Source organism: Melospiza melodia, chromosome 11, assembly GCF_035770615.1.
Source record: "Melospiza melodia melodia isolate bMelMel2 chromosome 11, bMelMel2.pri, whole genome shotgun sequence".
NCBI classification, from domain to species: domain Eukaryota; kingdom Metazoa; phylum Chordata; class Aves; order Passeriformes; family Passerellidae; genus Melospiza; species Melospiza melodia.
This window is the reverse complement of record NC_086204.1, coordinates 12,209,237-12,229,782: the sequence shown is the minus strand read 5'-3', so window position 1 is coordinate 12,229,782 and position 20,546 is coordinate 12,209,237. Positions and strand designations below refer to the sequence as shown.

At 43.9% G+C, this 20,546-nt stretch overlaps 2 protein-coding genes across 3 annotated transcripts; both read left to right on the top strand.

Moving 5' to 3' along the window:
- Positions 1-461: 461 nt before the first annotated feature.
- LOC134423015 (pancreatic alpha-amylase-like) lies at positions 462-8,964 on the top strand. 2 transcript variants are annotated; one of them, XM_063165582.1, is made up of 11 exons: positions 462-658; positions 2,795-3,008; positions 4,469-4,615; positions 4,897-5,094; positions 5,611-5,841; positions 6,750-6,883; positions 6,969-7,091; positions 7,203-7,302; positions 7,575-7,696; positions 7,806-7,931; positions 8,520-8,964. In XM_063165582.1, exons 2-11 carry the CDS (start codon positions 2,841-2,843, stop codon positions 8,707-8,709), a joined length of 1,539 nt encoding a protein of 512 aa, XP_063021652.1. In that variant the 5' UTR covers positions 462-658; positions 2,795-2,840; the 3' UTR covers positions 8,710-8,964. The 2 variants fall into 2 exon arrangements, with proteins under 2 accessions (XP_063021652.1, XP_063021654.1); XM_063165584.1 differs by lacking the exon at positions 462-658 and adding an exon at positions 697-998.
- Positions 8,965-13,385: 4,421 nt separating this feature from the next.
- Positions 13,386-18,629, top strand: LOC134423014 (pancreatic alpha-amylase). The gene is made up of 10 exons (XM_063165581.1): positions 13,386-13,924; positions 14,528-14,674; positions 14,864-15,061; positions 16,339-16,569; positions 16,957-17,090; positions 17,176-17,298; positions 17,410-17,509; positions 17,721-17,842; positions 17,952-18,077; positions 18,322-18,629. Exons 1-10 carry the CDS (start codon positions 13,754-13,756, stop codon positions 18,509-18,511), a joined length of 1,542 nt encoding a protein of 513 aa, XP_063021651.1. The 5' UTR covers positions 13,386-13,753; the 3' UTR covers positions 18,512-18,629.
- Positions 18,630-20,546: the final 1,917 nt, after the last annotated feature.

Sequence of the window (20,546 nt, the reverse complement as noted above, 5' to 3'; positions counted from 1 at the left end):
CATGGGGACTGTGTTGTTCATTTAATCCTGGAGGGCTTTTTCAACTTAAATGCTTCTATGGTTCTACAGTAGTATGTCCTGTGGCCCATGTTGAGCTACAGGAACAAAGGTCCACAAGTGGCGCCGAAATAGGATAACAGCAAGGTGGTGCTGTGCTCAAGGACAAAAATACTTTATAAGAAAGTGCGGAAAGTGAATGTTCAGAGAGCCGTGCCCGGTCCGCGTTGTCCCCGAGACGGGTGGGCCCGGGCTCCCCGCGCCCGGGCAGTGGCGCGGCCCGGCGGAAGGGGCGGGGCGGCCGCAGCGGGCACGGACCGGGATCCACGGGCTGTGCGCCGCAGGGGGAGCCCGGCCGGGAGCTTCGGAGGGGCGGGCACGGACCGGGATCCACGGGCTGTGCGCCGCAGGGGGAGCCCGGCCGGGAGCCTCCGAGGGGCGGGCACGGACCGGGAACCGCGGGATCCGCGCCGCACGGGGAGCACGGCCGGGAGCTTCGGAGGCGCGGCCGCTGCGAGTTTGCTTCGCCTGCCGGAAACTCGGGGCTGCGCGGGGGTTGTGTGGGGAGCCGCCAGAAGGGACAGGGCCACTGCTGTGCTGCCCTGTGACAGCCTTGGGCAGCTGCAGCCTCCGCAGCTCGGCAGGTCCGGACGCGGCCCAGGTGTGTTGGATGGCGGCACCGCTCAGGCCGTGCCCAGCACAGACAGGGTGACCCGAGTCCCGGGCTGGCCGGGACAGCGGTGGGGCTCTGCAGAGACGCTCCGCTCCCAGCTTCTCTGCAGTGCAGTCAGTGTTGCAGTCTTCCACACGGCTTCTTAAAGTTTTTCCGAGTTTCGAAATTATTTTGAAGCTAGAGCCATCAGAGTGCCGTGAGGATCTCAACATCTGCATTCTCTTACTATTGCTTGTATTGAAGGCAGAGCAGCCATAAACCTGTTTCAGAGAAAGGAAAATCTACATTGAATCTTTAAGCACTAGGCTTTGGAGCTGGTTGGGTCAAGGTACATTATTCTTACTACTTTGTGTCATTTACTACTTTGCATATTTACTGCTGTAAGTAAAACTTGCCAATCTAATAAATGGCTTTTCTCATCAGAGAAGATGGAATTTTCTTAGCTCATTTTCTCTTAATGTATGTTCTTCCTGTCAGGGTCAGAAAGCATTCCTTCATGAAAATGGAAGCACGCACAACAACTGCTTGTGGTTGAAACTTAATCTGTATACTTTACTTAAGATCTACTAATAAATAATTGTATTAAAGCTGTTTTGTTCACAAGCAGAAAAGCCAGCTAAATATACCAAATGCTTAATTCTAAACAACACTACCTGCTTGTGAAGAGCAGTGATAGCTGATAGCAGTAGGCTCTGGAAGGCTGGTTCTACATTTTATAAACTATATTTTATGCCTAAATTTGCTCCAAAGAGGGCTCCACTACCTGAGAGGCATGGATCATCCTTTCCTTGAAGCAGAAATGAGGGCAGTTTTGTAGAAATCATGTAAAATTTTGTATCGATTTATGTCTGGCTAGGTGTATCACAGCAGGTTAGAGTTTTCAGCAGTGCATTCCCAAATGGGTATTAAATCAGGAAAAGCACTGGTTTCTTTTGTGTAGCAAACCTGAGGGCCCTTGTGTTCATGTTTAAACCTTCACTGAGGTGTTTGGTTTCCCTTGTGACAGGAATCTCTCTTTGCTCTGTCACTGTAGGATAACTTTTTAAAAGAATAGATACTTACAGGAAAGTAACAAGATTCTGTATTTTGTTTTAAGGGAAGTATTAGTACAGCCGTTGGCAGAAGTTCTTGTAGGACTTCTTTCTATCTCAGACTCTAAATCAACTTCTGAACCGAAGAGTGCAATATAAGGCTCTCAGTAGAGTAATGTAAACCTTGGTAGTTGTTTAGTTTCTGGTTTGTTACAGTTGTATCTCTCTAGGTGAGGAAAAGGAGAGGCAATTTTGATATAAGGATTGTTGTCTTTGTTTATCCCTGAGTAAATACAAATAGGATATGAGTTGGGAAATGCAGTTCCTAGCCTAGCTCATCAGAAGGAAATGTAGCTTCAAGCCTCTGGAAAGCTCCTTCTGCAGAACTCTGTACTTGAGCACTCAGGAGAATTCTTGGTTATGGAGCTTCACAGCACTTCTAAAATCTGCATGTCATTGCCCACGTTCTTAAAAGGAGAATATCTCCACACAAATCCTGCAGGTGTGCAAAGATAAGACATTTAGCATTTTTGGGTTTCACTATAATTAATGATTTCTGTATCTGAGAGATCTTCCAGATTTCAGGCTGTTGTTTGAATGAGAGATGTCATGCATATCATGAATGACAGACTCACATATGTTAAACCTCCAAAATATCTGGGGTTTCATAACAAATCATGGTAAGAAATATGCTGCCTCTGCAAGGTCTTATCCAAATATGTTCAAGTTGTAGCAACACCATTTGGAAAAAAAAAGATGTCTCTCAATGATAAATAGGAATGTAAAATAACATACATTAAAATTATAAATAAAATGTCAACTTCAGTCTATATAAGTATTCGTTTACTCTTTGGGGTAGTTTTTGGCTTTAAACTAATAAAACCACAACTTTTGCATTCTGGAGGCAGCCTGCATTAGGCAACATCTGAATTTTAGGTGCATGAAAACAAAGTTACTGTTAGTATGGGAATTTGATATAGTTTAGATAAGATCTAGTTCTCATACAAAAAATAGCAGGTAAATAAATATGGTGCCAGAGATGGGTGTTTACCTTTAAACGTGTATTTTCTAATGTGTAATTACCCTCTTACAGGAACATTTGCAGTTAGTAAGAAGAGCCCAGCTGATCAGAGCACTGGATGGGGATCTATTTTCTGCTGTTAGTTGTAGGGCTTTGCTGGGGGCAGTACAACCCCAACACTGTCCCAAAGAGAACCTCTATAGTGCATCTCTTTGAATGGCGCTGGCAGGACATTGCTGAGGAGTGTGAACGCTACTTAGCTCCTAATGGATTTGGAGGAGTCCAGGTATGTCTGCTCCTATCAGTAGGCAGTGAAATTGCTGCACAGATGATAATTTGTTTTTCACAGAAAATATTCAGTTCGTCAAAGGACAGGTACTGAACAAGAAAAATAGAAGCTGGTAATGGAAGTAGTAAATGCTGACAAATATATTCTTCAGCTATCTTTGAGTAAGCATGGATTTATTTCATTGCTCCAAAGTGCATGTTTTGCAGTCTGTGCTATTACATTTAGGTGAATTAGAATTGCCCATCACTTGCTAAATCTTCTTTTTTTACTGCTGTGAAGAGTAACCTATGTTTATCTGCTTGATATTTTTAAATCAAGGAAAGCTCTTAAGAGCTAGATAAATGTAAAATGAAACTATGACAGAACAAAGGGCTTCCAAACCGAACAAAAAAGTGCCGAAGGTGTTAAGTACAAAAGGCTGCTGATTGTGTTCACCCAAACTGGCCAGTTTCTCTCTGTGTATCACAGTAAGCCACTAAGAGACCCTTCTTTGCAGGAGCCTGGTGTGAGCGGGCAGTAGTGCACTGAACAGGTTCTGGTGGAGGTGTCCCTGTGTGAGTCAGTTCTGTCTGAACAACAGAGACGTGTTCCTGTGCAACCAGAACTGCCACTTGGGTGGGGTAGCATGTCAGGAGAGCAGCCACTTATTAAAGTGTTCCTGTTTGCCTGTCAGATTGCTCAGGAAAAATTGGTGCAAAGGCTGCCTGTCTCTTGTAGCCCAAGAGATTGCAAGCTGGCTTGAGTGAGAACTCTCTCATCATTTTCAAATAATCATCTTGTCTTTGCAACCTTCTTTCCAGGCACACAGACCAGATGGCCTTAAAACTAATTTCTCATACCCTGGCCTATGCCTGTTTATCATTTTAATCCATTCTGTGGCAAGGTCTTAGAAGTTTTTTTCAGGTGATGACTTGCTGAGCTGGTCAGAAAGGTGTGGCAGGTAAGAGGCTGAAGGACTTTTTCTGAGAAATGGTTGGATCAGGTTGTTGTACCCAGAGGCTTGAAGGTAGCAGCAAAAGCTTATTGCCTAAAAATTATCCTGAAAATTCTGTAAAAGGAAGAAGTATAACTCACCTGGAAACTTACAAGAATTAGGTCAAGAATGCGTTCATCCAAAGCATTACAAAAATGGGAAGTTGTATCAGTTTTAAAGGCAGGATGTTAGGTCAGTTGTTATGCAGTCACTTCCTTCCTCAGCTGACCTAATTCTTCAATTTCAGGTGCTTCTTTTTGAAGCTTGAAGTCACAAAGAAAATTAGGCCACTCTGTTCATGGGCCTAATTTTTATACTGGCTTTCTGAGGCCAGGCCTCAGTCTTTTGTTTCCAGCCTACTACAGTGTAAGCAGAGGATACTGAGGATCTAAGTGTTCTCTAAAAATGTTCTTTCTCTGAAAATACTGGGCAAATAAATTAACCATTTTCAGTATCCTGTTACCTGCCATTGTTTTATTTACAGATTTCACCTCCAAACGAAAATGTTATCATTACTGACCCCCGGCAACCATGGTGGGAAAGATACCAGCCTGTCAGCTACAAGCTGTGCACAAGGTCTGGAAATGAAACTGAATTTAGAGACATGGTGACCCGGTGCAACAATGTTGGAGTAAGTACTTTTAAAACCTTCTGGTGTTTACAATGCAAGGATATAGCCAAGCAGTGATTCTACCATTTAAAAAAAATGGATGTATTGTTACCTGCCTGTCTGCTGAGCTGCATGTTTTATCAACCTTGCTGTATGCTAATAAAAAAAATGGAATAAAATATTGGCTGAAGCAAGCAAGCAGAAGCAGGAGGATAGGGCAGGAGGTATGGTAGAGAGAACATTAATTAGTGGTGCTGTGGGAAGTAGCTTTTTCAAATTGTTACGTGGATACTGTTCTCTAGGTGCACATTTATGTGGATGCAGTAATCAACCATATGTGTGGAGCCAATGCTGGGGCTGGTGACCATGCTACTTGTGGAAGCTATTTCAATGCAAAGACTGAAGATTTCCCAGCTGTGCCCTATTCTGGCTGGGACTTTAATGATCATAAATGTAAATCTAGAAGTGGAAACATTGAGGATTATCATGATATATCTCAGGTAAACCTACAGCTGTGGTTTTCATGTACATCTGTTCCTGTGCTGTGATTTCTTTGCTCTCATTTACAGTGAGACAATTTTTAAAAGAAATTTTTAAAAGTCTTATGAAAAGCCATCCAAATTAATAACAGAGGTTAGTGTTGCAATTAGGAACACCACTTCTTAAGGGGATAGCTGTACTTGAGACAATGTCTCAATTTCAGATTCAGACAATGTGTTTAGGCAATTAATAAAAACAATTTAAAGCTCATAAAATCTATTTAGTGCTAAAAAAGGTAAAGTTATTATTTGCCTTTTATTGTAATTTGGAAGTTTTCCATGGTCTCAACTTCAGAAGAGAGGGGTAGACTCAATTTCTTATTGCAGCTTCTGTGTAGATGACTTTGCAAATAAAGAAATGCACGGGAAACAAAGGCTACTGAAGTTTTACCTGGCATTGTAATATCGGCCAAGAACATTCAAAAGGTGTGTAGAACAGTACCTGAAGCTTATTAGGTGAGAAGGGTTTGATTTCAGGTGCGGGACTGCCGCCTGGTCAGCCTGCTGGACCTGGCCCTGGACAGGGAGCACGTGCGCTCCAGCGTTGCCGCGTACCTGAACCGGCTCATCGGCCTGGGCGTCGCGGGCTTCCGCATCGACGCTGCCAAGCACATGTGGCCTGCCGACGTCAAGGCCATTTTGGACAAGCTGGAAGATCTAAATACTCAGTGGTTTCCTGCAGGAACTAAACCTTTCATTTACCAAGAGGTAATCTTTATTTTTTTTTAATATTACTTCACAAACACTTCTTGCAGGCCTGGGTACAGACTCAGTCACACATGGCAATGCTTTGCATGGGCTGAACTCAAGCAGATTTGCAGAAATCATCCTCAATTCCATCCTCAATTATAATCTACAAATATGTAATCTGTCCATAAATGGTAATTGATGTGCAAAATGCCCCACTAGTTTTGGACCTACTGGACTTAGGTAACCTGGAAGTTTTATTGAGAGAATTTTTATTGAGGTGAAATTTACTGCATTGTAGTTAGTGTAAAAATTCTATTGGTTTAAAAAAAGATACCATTTCCTGAATTTTAAATCCTGGATAATAAATTGCAACAGAAGACATAAGTATTGATTATGGGCTGAAAGTTTATTTTCCAATGGTATAACAAGTATTGTTTGATATTCTGAAATTGTGTTTTACATTTGAATAATGAACTGGAACAAGCAGGTGAGTGTTGGTTTCAGTCAGCAGAAGCTAAACTTGCTGCACATATTTTATTAAATTAATATCTTGCCTGCAAAGTCTAGGCAAAGAGAAACATTCTTTAGCTCCATAGTGAAAGGATGCAGCACAACTGCTGGAAGCAGAGGCATTGGTGACCATACTGAATATAAAGGAAGTACAGCCCAAGCCTTAATCATGGGTAAGTGATCAGCTGGGGTGAGGAGATACAGGACAGAGATGAAAACGAGGTTCACAAGCTGGGCTGAGCTAAAAGGAGAAAATAGCCTTACATATGATTTTGCAAGAAACTCAAATAACCAATAGCCAGCTTGAGCCAATAATTAGCTCAAGTACTGTCCCTTTCCTTAAAGCAATGTCTAAAGCAGTGTCTTATTTGTTTGGTTTTTGAGAAGAAAGACATGCTCTATCTTTCCTGTACCAGGTGATTGACTTGGGTGGAGAGCCCATCAAAGGCAGCGAGTACTTTGGAAATGGCCGAGTGACAGAATTCAAGTACGGTGCCAAACTGGGGACAGTGATCCGCAAGTGGGACGGAGAAAAGATGGCCTACTTAAAGTAAGGATGAAGGTGCTGCAACTTATCCAGCATTCACTGGATACACCAGTTGACAGGGTAGCTCCAAGTCTGTGTTTTTGTTTAGGAACTGGGGAGAAGGCTGGGGCTTTGTACCTTCTGACAGAGCCCTGGTCTTTGTGGATAATCACGACAACCAGAGAGGACACGGGGCTGGTGGAGCTTCTATTCTGACCTTCTGGGATGCCAGGTGAGGGATTGCTCTTGTGTGGGTGATGCTTCTTGCTTTTGCTTGTTTGCCTGGGTGTTCTCTGGCAGGTTCCTCCTTTCACATCTCATTCCTTGTTTGTCCACCAAACAGGCTCTATAAAATGGCAGTTGGTTTCATGCTTGCCCATCCGTATGGCGTCACGCGTGTCATGTCAAGTTTTCGCTGGCCAAGATATTTTGAAAATGGAAAGGTGAGCTTTAATTAATTAAATAATTAATTTAAATAATTTTAATTTAATTAGTGCTGAAGATTCATCCATGGGGATTAAGTGTGAGAGCAGGGTCAGAGAAGTAGTTCAATGCATTTCAGGAAATCGAGAGATTTCCCTGTCCCAGGCTGGATGTAGGCAGTGAAACTTTGATGCTCCCTCTAGCTTTGTTCACCACAGGGACTCTCTGCATTGTGAGTCAGAAGATATGAATCTTTTTTTTTAAATAAAAAAACGTTTGTTTTTAATGACAGGACGTCAATGACTGGTATGGGCCCCCAAGTAACTCAGATGGCTCCACAAAGTCCGTTACAATCAATCCAGACACGACCTGTGGCAACGACTGGGTTTGTGAACATCGCTGGCGTCAGATCAGGTAGGGCACTGGGGAGAAACAAGAAGTAAAAGCAGTTGCTTTTGCTTCCTGCTCCATGTGGCTTTAGAGGTGTTGCAGGTGCAGTGGCAGACATGGCTTGTGTTTTCAGGAACATGGTTATCTTCCGTAACGTGGTGGATGGTGAGCCTTTCTCCAACTGGTGGGACAATGGCAGCAATCAAGTGGCTTTTGGCCGTGGTAATAAAGGCTTCATCATCTTCAACAATGATGATTGGTGAGTAAGAGGGAAATAAATTATAATTTATTATGATTATAAGAAAATTGTTATGTGTTAAATATGTATTTTAAAAATCTAGTTACTAGTGAAACCTTTTAAGGTGTTGCTAGCTTGAATAGATATTTCTAATGGATTATTATTGACAGTTGTTGACAATTTGAACATGGCATTTTCCATAGGCACTCTTTGCAGTTTAGACCTTGTAGTGTGGTATTTCTATTTCCCAGTTCTGAAGCTGGCTGTGTCACTGGGCCTGGTCAACCAGCAAAGTCTAAATTTATAGAAGTGAGGGAACTTGTAAACTCAGGAATATGTTCTAAATGTGACAGTTTTAAAAACTGTATTGGAACCGTTTATGTGAGAATGAGTTGACAAGAGAACAGGAGTGTGTCAGGGCTGCAATAAGTAGCTGTAGGTTGTGGTGATGAGCAATTTGAAGCATGTAGTTATTGAATAGATTCTGTGGCGTCCAGTGAAGTGCTAGAGGGTAGTTCCATAATTACTTAACATCTGAGGTTTCCAGTATGATTTGAAGAGCATTTTAGAGTCCTCATAATGCTTACTGCACTTTTTTCTTTTCCAAAGGTCCTTGAATGTATCTCTGCAAACTGGTCTGCCTGCTGGCACTTACTGTGATATCATTTCTGGGCAAAAGGAAGGTGACTTGTGTACAGCAGTTGAAGTTCATGTTGCTGCTGATGGCATGGCTAATTTCCTAATTGGGAATGAAGACCAAGACCCATTTATTGCCATTCACGTTGATGCTAAATTGTAACCAGCTGTGTTGTGCATTTGCTATTCCTTCTCCTCTGTATCTTTGTTATCAGCAAACAGATGTGCAGAATGTCCTGGCTCTCAGGACTGCATGAACTGAGACAGAGCAAAGTGTGTTAGCTGTAATACTGATGAAATAGTGAGCAGAGATGAGAACTGGTAGTGCCATGCACATCTGGGAGTGATGCTATACATCTGTGTACATTTGTAAGTGTACTTTATTCAGTTAAGGTACTAATAAAAAATGGAAGGAGAAGATTGACATTATTAAATTTAAAATCGTGGTGCTCTGTGCAGAAGTAGAAATGTAGTTCTCTTTAGGGGCAAGCAGGGTTGCTATAATTGACAGGATATCCAAAAACCAAGAGAAGACCCCTTTGTGCTGAAACATGGCACAATTCAAGTTGATTTTCTAGTCTTTGTATTCTCTTGGAGTATTGTTTTATTGTTAGTATTACTCAAGTTTATTCATGGAGGGTTGTCGCTAAGACAGGGATCTTTTAAGTCAGTTCCAAATGAAGACCTGAAATCATTTCATGAAGAAGAGTCAAAGGTCTTTCTTTTTTGAAGGAGGAAATTGTAGGAAATACAAGAAAGGACTTGGAAAACAGTTTCAAATTCAATTATATGTCAGGCAGCTCATCTGCACTATCATTTGCATCTGATTTTGGGTTTTGTTCCTTGAATCTGATGAATCATTGATCACTTAAAATGAGGTGAAACAGTTCATAGTAGGGACTGGGCAATGACCCCAGAGAAACATTAGATATGAGAACGTGTCCCCTCCTAGTTGCCAGTGGGATTCACCTGGTAAAGACCCCATACCTCTTGTGTGATAAATCTGTTACTGATTAAATATTGACCTGGTTTTTGGTAGCCGGAGTACCATGGAGGTGCTCCGGTGAGAAGCTGCTGGAAGCTTCCACTATTTCCAGCAGAACCATTCCCTGATGGCTCTGAAGATGGTCAGTCATGCTGCTGTCCAAAACCAGGCCAACGAGAGAGGTTGGTTATGCCTCTGTGTTAACATATTTAAGAAGAAAATCAAAGCAAAGTCACACATTTTTTCTTCTAGTCAGAAAAGAGGAGGAGGTGAGAACAGACCTTGGACACACCAAGGTCAGTGCAGAAGGAGGGGGAGGAGGTGCTCCAGGTGCCAGAGCCAAGATTCCTCTGCAGGCCTCATGGTGATGACCATGGTGAGGCAGCTGTGCCCATGGGGATCCAGGGAGGATGCAGAGATCCACTGACAGCCCATAGGGGAGGTGCCCACGCTGGAGCAAGTGCATGCCTGGAGGAGGCTGGGATCCAGTGGAAGACCTTGTGGAGAGAGGGGGCCCCTGCTTCCAGGCTGGAGCAGCCTGTCTGGAGGACTGCACCCTGTGGGAAGAGAGACTCAGGTGCAGCAGTTTTGGGAGGCTGTGTGCCCATGAGAGGGACTCACGCTGCAGCAGGTGAGGTTTGGCTGCTGCAATTGAGAGCGGACCCATGCCAGGGCAGTTCATGGAGAAATGTCTCCTGTGGGAGGGACCCCATAACCTCACAGGAGGAGGACTCCTCTCCCTGAGCAGCAGGAGAGAATCTTGGTGATGAACTGACCAAAATCCCCATGCCCTGTCTCCCTGCACTGTCAGTGGGAAGGAGGAGAGCTGGAATGAAACAGTGTTTTAAGGGCTTATTTTACTTGTCATTATCCCTCTCTGATTCTGTTTGTAATAAAATCACTTTGCAACCTTAAGTTGAACCTGTTTTGCCCTTAAATGTTTTCTTCCAGTCCTTATCTCACTCACAAGCCCTTTGTCAATTTTTTTCCCTCTCCACTGCCATGATGTGGCTGGGGTGAACAAGCAGCTCTCATTGGTGCCTGGTGTTGGGCCAGTATAAAACCATGACAGTTCCTCATACCCTGGTCTGAACTCAGTCTAATTCTGAGAGCAAGACACCTCTGAATGCTGGCAAACTCATTCATTCTCATAATGCTGTTAGATTTCCAGTCATCTTTCAATCAGCTCCCACTCCTTTTACCTTCAGAGGGTCTGTGTGTTATGTTTTGGTGCAGGGATTGAGAGACACAGACCATGCTATGCAAGCAAAAGCATTTATTGCAATAGTTCACCAGTATTTATAGGTCTCTAAGTTCCAAACAAAATATTCCACTCAGACCCCTTTGCTGGTGACAGAATGATAACTGAGAAGATTGTGTTACTCGGGGAATAGGGGCAATGTCCTTGTTACTTTCTTTGGCCAGAGCAGTCAGAGTGACCAGACAGGATGTCTTAACTCTTGTCCTTGCCTCTTATCCTTGGGAGTTTATCTCACTCAGGGCCAAGAGGATGGTGGCACTACCCAGTTCAGCTTCTGCAGCTGTCTGATTTTCCACATCTCCCTGGTTTTTTGTTTTTTATGTAAAGGGTTTGTGTACCCTGATGTTAAAACAGTTTGCACCTCTAAGACCATTATCTTATTAAGAATATTACTGGTTATCTGCTGGATAAAGGATAAGATACATGGAATACAGATCACAAAAAAAAAAAAACCCTTATGAAATACAATCACGTCACTGACAGAGAGACTCATATAGGAGAACAAAAGGATAATGTCAAATTGGGAAGTGGAAACAAATGGCTACTGTTCTAAAGTTCATGTGGTTGGAGTTCAGGGGCTGTGCTGTTTAGGCAGGAGGAATGTTAACATTATTGAAACTGAATTGATCTTAATAGCATTTAACAGAGCTTAAAATAACAGACCTTAAATTGAATAACTTAAATTTAACTTTGTTTAAGCTTAGCAACACATAAACTTGACAGAAATTAATTTGAACAAAAATTAATCCTAACAAAAATTAACTTAATGATACTTAACCTTAACAGCATCTTAATTTGGCAGAACTTAAGTGCAACAGAACTTCAAATTAACAGAAGATAAACCTAACATCACTTAAATTCAACAGAACTGAATTTTTCCCATTACTTAAACTGTACCATATTGAAACACAACAGATTTGAAAATTATTATCAATTAAATTTAACAATAATAATTTTGATTTTATTATTATAAAAAAGTTACTGGAAATCTGTCATACAACAGTTAAACATCAAGGAGCAGCACGTAGGTAAACAACTGTTCTGTGACCAAAATAGCAGCAACGTGGATTTACTGGAGGGATTAAACTGCTGCAGATCAAATTCAAGGTTATAGGACTTAGTTAACGACTGTCAGTGAATCATCTCTCTAGTAAACAATCCTGTTAAAAATCACCGTTCCCTGAAAATACAAGGTTAATTTTAACAGATGTATTTCAGTGCATCCTGCAGGCGCTGTAACAGAGTGCAGCTTCAGACCTTCGTGCAGGAGGGCTTGGTCCCGACTGTGGGGGCTGATGGGCGGCTCTCAGCAGGCACCGACCGGGACCCGCGGGTCGGCGCTGCTGCTCGGGGATGGGAACAGGCGGGAGAGCTCTGACAAGCCCGGGGGTTTTCAAGCCCAGGGGGTAATACCAACCATGGGGCCAACCGTGGGCAGGGGGAGCTCCGAGGGGGCTGCACCACTGCCAGCAACACCCTGCACCAAGTTGAGGATCGGTCCCTTCTTTGGATACGTTCTGTGGATTTGTTCTCAGGATCTGTGTCTTGGATCCGTGCCCAGGTTCGTTATCAGTACCTTTCTTAGTACTCCTGTTGCAACTACTTACAGGATTTTTTTAATCGCAAGGTCTCTCTCATTTAGGAAAGTTTAACCCATAATGGCAGTGGCTCCAATATGGAGAAATTCCTGTAATATTTGTTAGTTGCACTGACACTACCGGAACATCTCCCCAGTACTCACAATTCCATGATTTTTTGTCCAACGAACACCACTGATCGTTTAATCAGCTGTGCCAGCATCTTGCTTTCCATTGGATTGTGACTTGCAAAGAAAGATCCATGTCTCATGGATCATAGGCAAAGGGGGATGTTAAAAGCTCCTCTGCAGAGTCCTTGCATGTTGCTGAGGGGGCACTGGGTGACAATTCTTTCCCAGCACCCTCCTGAGCTTATAGAGTTTCTAAAAAAGCTCTCCAGAGAGGTACAAAATCAGCTGCAATCTTATCACCTCTCATTGCCCCCTTCATCCCACAGTTCTACTGTTAAGACATGCTAGCCTTTAACCTGTGATTCTGCCCAGTGAAAATCAGCTTAAGAGAATGAGAAGCATCTGTTTTTCTGGGCTTCTCTAAAAGTTTAGACATAAGTTCAGACATGTTTTTCTCCTGAAGACATATCAGTGCCCATGTCCCAAAGCTCACCATCAAAACCTGAAGGGATGGATGCCGGCTGGCTCCTGCTTCCTTTCAGCAGCATTTCAGTTCTGTGGGTTATCCCTAGAACAGCCAGACAGGGAATTGCCGTCCCTCACACAGGACACCATTCGTGGGGATTGAGGGACATGGACCATGCTATGCAAGCAAAGCTCTCTGTTGCATCAGTTTACCAGTATTTATAGGTCTCCAAGTTCTGTCCAAAATTTTCCACTCAGACTCCTTTGCCCCTGTTTCCTTAGTAACACAATCTTCTTGGTTATCAGTCTGTCACCAGCAGTGCCCTTGCTACTTTCTTTTGCCAGATCAGTCAGAGTGTCCAGACAGGATGTCTTAACTCTTGTCCTTGCCTCTTATCCTTGGGAGTTTATCTCACTCAGGGCCAAGAGGATGGTGGCACTACCCAGTTCAGCTTCTGCAGCTGTCTGATTTTCCACATTTTGGAATACTTTTGATAAAGTATCTTTGTTTATGTGATTGGAAAGAGTGCAGTTCTGAATTAGGGTGCAAGGCTCATGGATCACTCAGTTTAAGATGGCATACAATCACTGTGAAAAGGTATTTTATCTTCAGCTGTTGGGTTATTCAGGAGAAAAAACAAACCAAAGGAATGATATTGAGCTATCTATCTAAATAATAACTGATAGCATTGATCCATGTGAATTTTGACAGCTGCTACAGGAATTTTGCCATCTTGCAGGCACATAAATAGCTGGTGAGGAGACCACAGGCTTACACTGAAGGCACCATGAAGATCCTTCTCCTCCTCCTCGCAGCTGCAGGGCTTTGCTGGGGGCAGTACAACCCCAACACTGTCCCAAAGAGAACCTCTATAGTGCATCTCTTTGAATGGCGCTGGCAGGACATTGCTGAGGAGTGTGAACGCTACTTAGCTCCTAATGGATTTGGAGGAGTCCAGGTGAGTTGTTTCCTGTAAGTAGCAAGAAAATGGCACTGTAATATTGATTAATAATTTGATTAATAATGCCTGAGTTTGAGACAGTCATCTCTAAGTAACTTTGCTGCTGTGGAGAGAAGGTAGGAAGTACTAAGTACTTTAGAAGCAGCCGTAATCTGCAGGACCCTGTAGGGGTGAATGATGGTGTATGTCTAGCAGATCAGTAACAAAGGGGCATGCTGAAAGGCTTCACCTGAAAGCTAAGTAGAGGGTAAAGCTCTTTACCTTGTTCTAAAGGAAGAATGGAAGCAGTGAGGTTTGGCATTCCTAAGGCAGTCACAGTTACAGGTAAAAATAATTCCTGTGGCTTCAGCCCTTCCATGCCCATGTCCTGGAAAGCAGGCCCATGCTGGATGTGGGCAACTCACAGGAACAAACCAAAATGCCTTTCTTGCCAGTGTGCAAGACAGACATCTCACTGACCTGAACTTCTGCTGTGGGAGAGAGACTGGGTTGGGTGCTAACTTTCCTCTGAGGGCAGAGGTCCTGAGAACAGATTTTGCCCTTAAAATGTCAAAGTAAAACCATTTGATTTCTTATCAAAGTACATAATTTCATCTGCAGGTTTCACCTCCAAATGAAAATATTGTCGTTACTAGCCCGAACAGACCCTGGTGGGAAAGATACCAGCCCATTAGCTACAAGATCTGCTCTCGATCAGGAAATGAAGAGCAATTCAAAGACATGGTGAAGAGATGCAACAATGTTGGAGTAAGTGCCTTGAAAATCTGTCTCATATGGCAAGAAGTGCTGTGTCAGCTGAGGGAAGGTGCTGCTTTCCTCAAAAGAGGTGTAAACTGAGAAGAAACTGAAAGGGAAAATAATCTACTGAATAGTGATTAGTGGCTGTCAGTTCACGTTTGCTACAAACACACTGAAATGCACACATTGCTTTTCCAGGTTCGTATCTATGTGGATGCTGTCGTCAACCATATGTGTGGGGCTGGAGGTGGCTCAGGCACACATTCTACCTGTGGAAGCTATTTTAATGCTGGAAACAGAGATTTTCCAGCTGTGCCATACTCTGGCTGGGATTTCAATGATGGCAAATGTCACACTGGGAGTGGAGAAGTTGAAAATTATAATGACATCTATCAGGTAACTTCCCCTGGAAAAGTTTTCAGGTTTTTTTTTTTGACAAGTTCTGTTAACTCTACAGTAAAATCAAATGGTGTAGTGCCTCACAAAACCTGTGCTTAGTCACTTGAAAAGTGAATGAAGTGGCCATAGGTATGTGTGGCCCAAAATATTCTAAGAGCTGAGGAATCCAGAACCTATGTGCAGATGTTTGCTCCAGAAGTGAGCCAGTGTGCTCCGCTCAGAGTGAGCACAGTTTTATAGTTTATAAACTCAGTTCATCATGATAAGGGGCCCCCTTGGAAAATTGCCAGCAGTGCAAGGTGGTGCTGTAGTTATGCAACTTACTGGTTTTTGTAGTAAGAATATGTAGCAGTTTATTCTCAAGCTCTGCCTTCAGCCACTTTGCAACAATACATTATAATGTTTCTGCACTTACATTGCTTCTTGTAAGGCTTGTCCTTCATGGGTTCAGACGGCCTTTTCTGTGGTAATGCCTAGCAGACATATTTCAAATCCTGAATTACAATAATTTAAAGGTATTTCCAGTACAATGTCCACTCCCAGTTCCTTTGGACTAGAGCATCATGTTTAACGTTGCAATGAATTCCTCCCCTTACCCCTGCTCTGGCCTAGACTTAGCCAGACCCTGCAGTCCCTCAGGTGCCAGCCCAGGCCATGGCCAGTGCTGGGATCAGAATGCCCCAGGGTCAGGGGATCAGCAGCACAGGCTGCAGCTGCAGCCCAAGCACAGAGCAGCCGCTGATGAGCCCTCGACTCTAATGCACAGTGAGGCCAGTGAGCCCCACGGCCAGCACAGCAGCCTGTCAATTATTGGCCAAACTGCAGTAACAGCTGTAAATTCCATCTAGCACATTAATCATAGCCGTTGTTAATTCGAACCCTTTGAGTCCCATGTTGGGCCCCAAAGAGAACTTGTGGTTTAACTCAGCTGGCAGCTAAACACCTCTGCCTCCTACTTTCAGTGGGATGGGGCAGAGAACTGGAAGAGCAAAACTGAGGAAACTCATGGATTGAGATAAAGACAGTTTAATAGGTGAAGAGAAAGCCACACACATAAACAAAGAAAAACAAGAATTTATTCACCATTCCCATTGGAAGGCAGGTGTCCAGCTGTCTGCAGGAAAGTAGGGCTTTATCATGTGCAACAGTCACTTGTGAAGAGAAAACCTTTACACCAGATATCACTCCCTCCCTTCTTCCCAATCCAAAACAACCTCATTAACCACCACTCCAGCTCCATCTCCTCCTTTATTTTATTTTTTTCTGTTGCACAGGTCCGGGACTGCCGTGTGACCGGCCTTCTGGATCTGGCCCTGGAGAAGGACTATGTGCGCTCAACGATTGCAGAGTACATGAACCGTCTCATTGACATGGGTGTAGCAGGATTCCGACTTGATGCTGCCAAGCACATGTGGCCTGGGGACATTAAAGCGTTTCTGGACAAACTGCATAATTTAAACACTCAATGGTTTTCTGAAGGAACTAAACCTTTCATTTATCAGGAGGTAAAGTCCACATTTTCTCCTTTATGTTTGCCTTTGTCTTTTGTATCTCTTTTGCCCCCTCCTTCACAGGAGCAACACTACAACTTCATCCAACTTACCCTAGAAAGAGCTCACAATTTACTTAGAGCAGCCCTGCAGACATAGGCAGTTTTGATTCGTAAAAATGCCTCTACAACAGATTGTCAATCAACTCTACCTTTCCTTCCGTCAGTCATGTTTTTACATGTGTCCCTCATGTCTTATTCTGAACTTGTGTTGCTCTACACAGCACAAATACATAATTACTTTCCTCTGAATGTTAAAGCAAGAGTTCCTGTTAAGTGCTGTGTGTGGCATTGTTGGTCTTTGTGAGACAAGAAGGGATGCAGGTTTTCTTTCTTGTACCAGGTGATTGACTTGGGTACAGAGCCCATCAAAGGCAGTGAGTACTTTGGAAATGGCCGAGTGACAGAATTCAAGTACGGTGCCAAACTGGGGACAGTGATCCGCAAGTGGGACGGAGAAAAGATGGCCTACTTAAAGTAAGGATGAAGGTGCTGCAACTTATCCAGCATTCACTGGATACACCAGTTGACAGGGTAGCTTCAAGTCTGTGTTTTTGTTTAGGAACTGGGGAGAAGGCTGGGGCTTTGTGCCTTCTGACAGAGCCCTGGTCTTTGTGGATAATCACGACAACCAGAGAGGACACGGGGCTGGTGGAGCTTCTATTCTGACCTTCTGGGATGCCAGGTGAGGGATTGCTCTTGTGTGGGTGATGCTTCTTGCTTTTGCTTGTTTGCCTGGGTGTTCTCTGGCAGGTTCCTCCTTCCATGTCTCATTCCTTGTTTGTCCACCAAACAGGCTCTATAAAATGGCAGTTGGTTTCATGCTTGCCCATCCATATGGCGTCACGCGTGTGATGTCAAGTTTCCGTTGGCCAAGATATTTTGAAAATGGAAAGGTGAGCTGTTAATGCTGAAGATTCATCCATGGGGATTAAGGGTGAGAGCAGGGCCAGGGAAGTAGTCCAGTGCATTTCAGATTGTCGAGAGATTTCCCTGTCCCAGGCTGGATGTAGACAGTGAAACTTTGATGCTCCCTCTAGCTTTGTTGACCAGAGGGGTGCTCTACATTTTCAGTCAGAAGATATGAATCTGTCTTTTTAATGACAGGACGTCAATGACTGGTATGGGCCCCCAAGTAACTCAGATGGCTCCACAAAGTCTGTTACAATCAATCCAGACACGACCTGTGGCAACGACTGGGTTTGTGAACATCGCTGGCGTCAGATCAGGTAGGGCACTGGGGAGAAACAAGAAGTAAAAGCAGTTGCTTTTGCTTCCTGCTCCATGTGGCTTTAGAGGTGTTGCAGGTGCAGTGGCAGACATGGCTTGTGTTTTCAGGAACATGGTTATCTTCCGTAACGTGGTGGATGGTGAGCCTTTCTCCAACTGGTGGGACAATGGCAGCAATCAAGTGGCTTTTGGCCGTGGTAATAAAGGCTTCATCATCTTCAACAATGACGACTGGTAAGTCAGTGCACAAATAGGGTCCCAAGAGAACAATAGCACCCCTCATCAGCAATCCAACTTGAGTTGAGTTCATGCTGGATCCAGAGAGCTAAAATGGGTGTGTTGGTAGGGTGGGATCAGAAACCTTATTCTTAACAACGTCCTTCCAAATAGGGGAGTAAGATCACATTCAAAAATCTTACACACCTTTTGAAATACCTGTTTTAAAAACAATGCATAAATCATGTTTATTTTCTCATAGGAATATGAATGTCAATGTGCAAACTGGACTGCCTGCTGGTACCTACTGTGATGTTATTTCTGGACAAAAGGAGAACAACCAATGTACTGGAAAGCAGGTGTTTGTTTCTGGTGATGGAATGGCTAATTTCCAGATTAATACTGATGCTGAAGATCCATTTATTGCAATCCATGTTGATGCCAAGTTATAATTTGGGAGAAACAGCCTCCTCTGTTTGATCTGTGTATTACTGTTTCCCCCATATGTTATTCCCTGCTTTTTGAGCATGAGTGACTCTCTATTGAATAATAAATGGCATTCAAATTGAAGAGTAATGTTTTTCCCTTAATGAATTAGATGTAACTTTATCCCCTCATAACTAGTGGCAATGCAGCGATAGGATTTAAGGCAATGCAGCACTCCGGTTCCTATGTAAAAAAACATTGGCGAGAAAAAAAAAAGAATCCAATCCAGGTAAAATGGCTAAGCTGAAGTGCAGGATTTCCAGGGCTGATCCATGCACACCCCCTTGTGTCCCAGAGCAGCCACCTTGTGGGCTGTCAGCTATGAGCAGTGCCTACGTACAGAGTTTATCCCTTCCTTATGACCAACCAAGCCTGGGGTCTGGGTCACTGAGGGAAGCTGGGCTGTGCCAATCAGTTATTCCAGCCTGTGGCATCAGTGAAAGCAGCAGGTTTCCTGCTTCACAGTCAGCCTGTGCCTGGACAAAGCAGAGCCTGAGCTCTTGCATGGTTTGCCCCAGTGGCTTGAGGCCAGCGAACGCTCCCTGTGCGGGTGCCGAAGGTGCCTGAGAGCACACCATGTATGCAGGCATTGCTTCCACCTTGTGCCACTGGCTGAGGCACGGCAAATTCCTGCCTCTGGTGGGTTAGGCACCCTTAGTCTCTAATATCTCAAAGAAATAAGCAAACACAGTACAGGCTGGGCAGCCTTCCCAAATCCCTTGTCAGCTGTGAGAAAATGCGGAGGTAAAAGCAAGTGTGCAGGCCTTGCTGTGAGGCAGAATCTCTGCTAGGCCAAAAGTGGTGACTGCATCCCATTCCAGAGGGAAAAATGGAAGGAGGTTGTTCCAGTTTGAGGTCAAGGTGCAGTTTTAAGTTTCCTTTCTGTGGTGTTGGTGGTGGATATTGGCTCTCAGCGTGCCCAAGGGCTCCGAGTGTCTGTCAGGGCAGTCAGGGCGTGGGAAGTGTCCCTGGCCAGGCACTGCCCCTCCCATCTGTCTCCCTCCTTGGCTGTGGCCAGCATCTCCTGGATCCATGCACTCAGCCCCTGCACCAATGGAGAGGTGCCAAAGCCCTGGGCACCCGTGTGGCAGGGAGTTCATGGCCCTGGCAAACCGGTCATTGCCCAGAGGGACAGGTCAGGGAGCCCTCGGGCCCCTCTGGAACTGACAGGAGCTGCCTGCAGCCCTGCACTCAGCTCTACCCCTCAGACACTGCGACTCCATCCTCTGCTATTCACACATTGCCCCATCCCAAATGGAATAATCAGCTCACAGGTCAAATTGCAACTCCACCCCCAAGCCGCAGAGCTTCTGTGGCAAATGACTGAAATGCCACACAGGGATCTGAGGTGTCCATAAACCAACAGGCTGAATACGGAGAGGGTTGTCTGTGCCTGGGAACAGATGTGGATCCACTTCCCAAGGATGTTGGGGTGCAATGAGAGTTTTCCTTAATGCAGGTTCAGGTAGCTCTGCATTTCACAGTGGCATGAAAGAGAACATGGAGAAAAAGAAGTCATGAGATGCTTTCTTTAGGTGTAAGTAAAATTTTGTGATCCAGATGTGGGCCACTGCTTTGAAAGGACCTAAATTGCATTCAGACCTTGGGTTATGTTCCTTTTATTTCAGGATTTTGGCACATTGCCTTATCATTTGAGCACAAAGATGATGATGACAAGTATCATCCAGAGCAACACCAGATCTTTCAGATAATTCACTAAACCCAGAGTTACAGTCAACCTTACTGCTGATCTGTACGTTTTCAAAAGAATGTTCGTTCTAGGAAATGTTAATCTTAATTTTTATAATTCCTATTGCTACTCTTCTATGTGAATTGATTAGACTAAGGCCTTAATATTTTTATTCCAGTGTTCAATGAAAAATTGAAATTATGTTATGAAATGATCAAATTTAAGGTAAGAGATTTGCTGGGGCATAACAGGATGGCACAACAGATCTGCTAAATTGTAAAATTTTAAAATGTTTTGGCACAATGCAATAT

Coding starts and splice junctions, on each gene's coding strand:
- LOC134423015 (XM_063165582.1), top strand. CDS start 2,841: ATGGGGATCTATTTTCTGCTGTTAGTTGTAGGGCTTTGCTGGGGGCAG. Junction 6,884..6,968: donor GAAAAGATGGCCTACTTAAA/GTAAGGATGAAG, acceptor GTTTTTGTTTAG/GAACTGGGGAGAAGGCTGGG. Junction 7,932..8,519: donor ATCTTCAACAATGATGATTG/GTGAGTAAGAGG, acceptor TCTTTTCCAAAG/GTCCTTGAATGTATCTCTGC.
- LOC134423014 (XM_063165581.1), top strand. CDS start 13,754: ATGAAGATCCTTCTCCTCCTCCTCGCAGCTGCAGGGCTTTGCTGGGGG. Junction 16,570..16,956: donor AACCTTTCATTTATCAGGAG/GTAAAGTCCACA, acceptor TTCTTGTACCAG/GTGATTGACTTGGGTACAGA. Junction 17,091..17,175: donor GAAAAGATGGCCTACTTAAA/GTAAGGATGAAG, acceptor GTTTTTGTTTAG/GAACTGGGGAGAAGGCTGGG.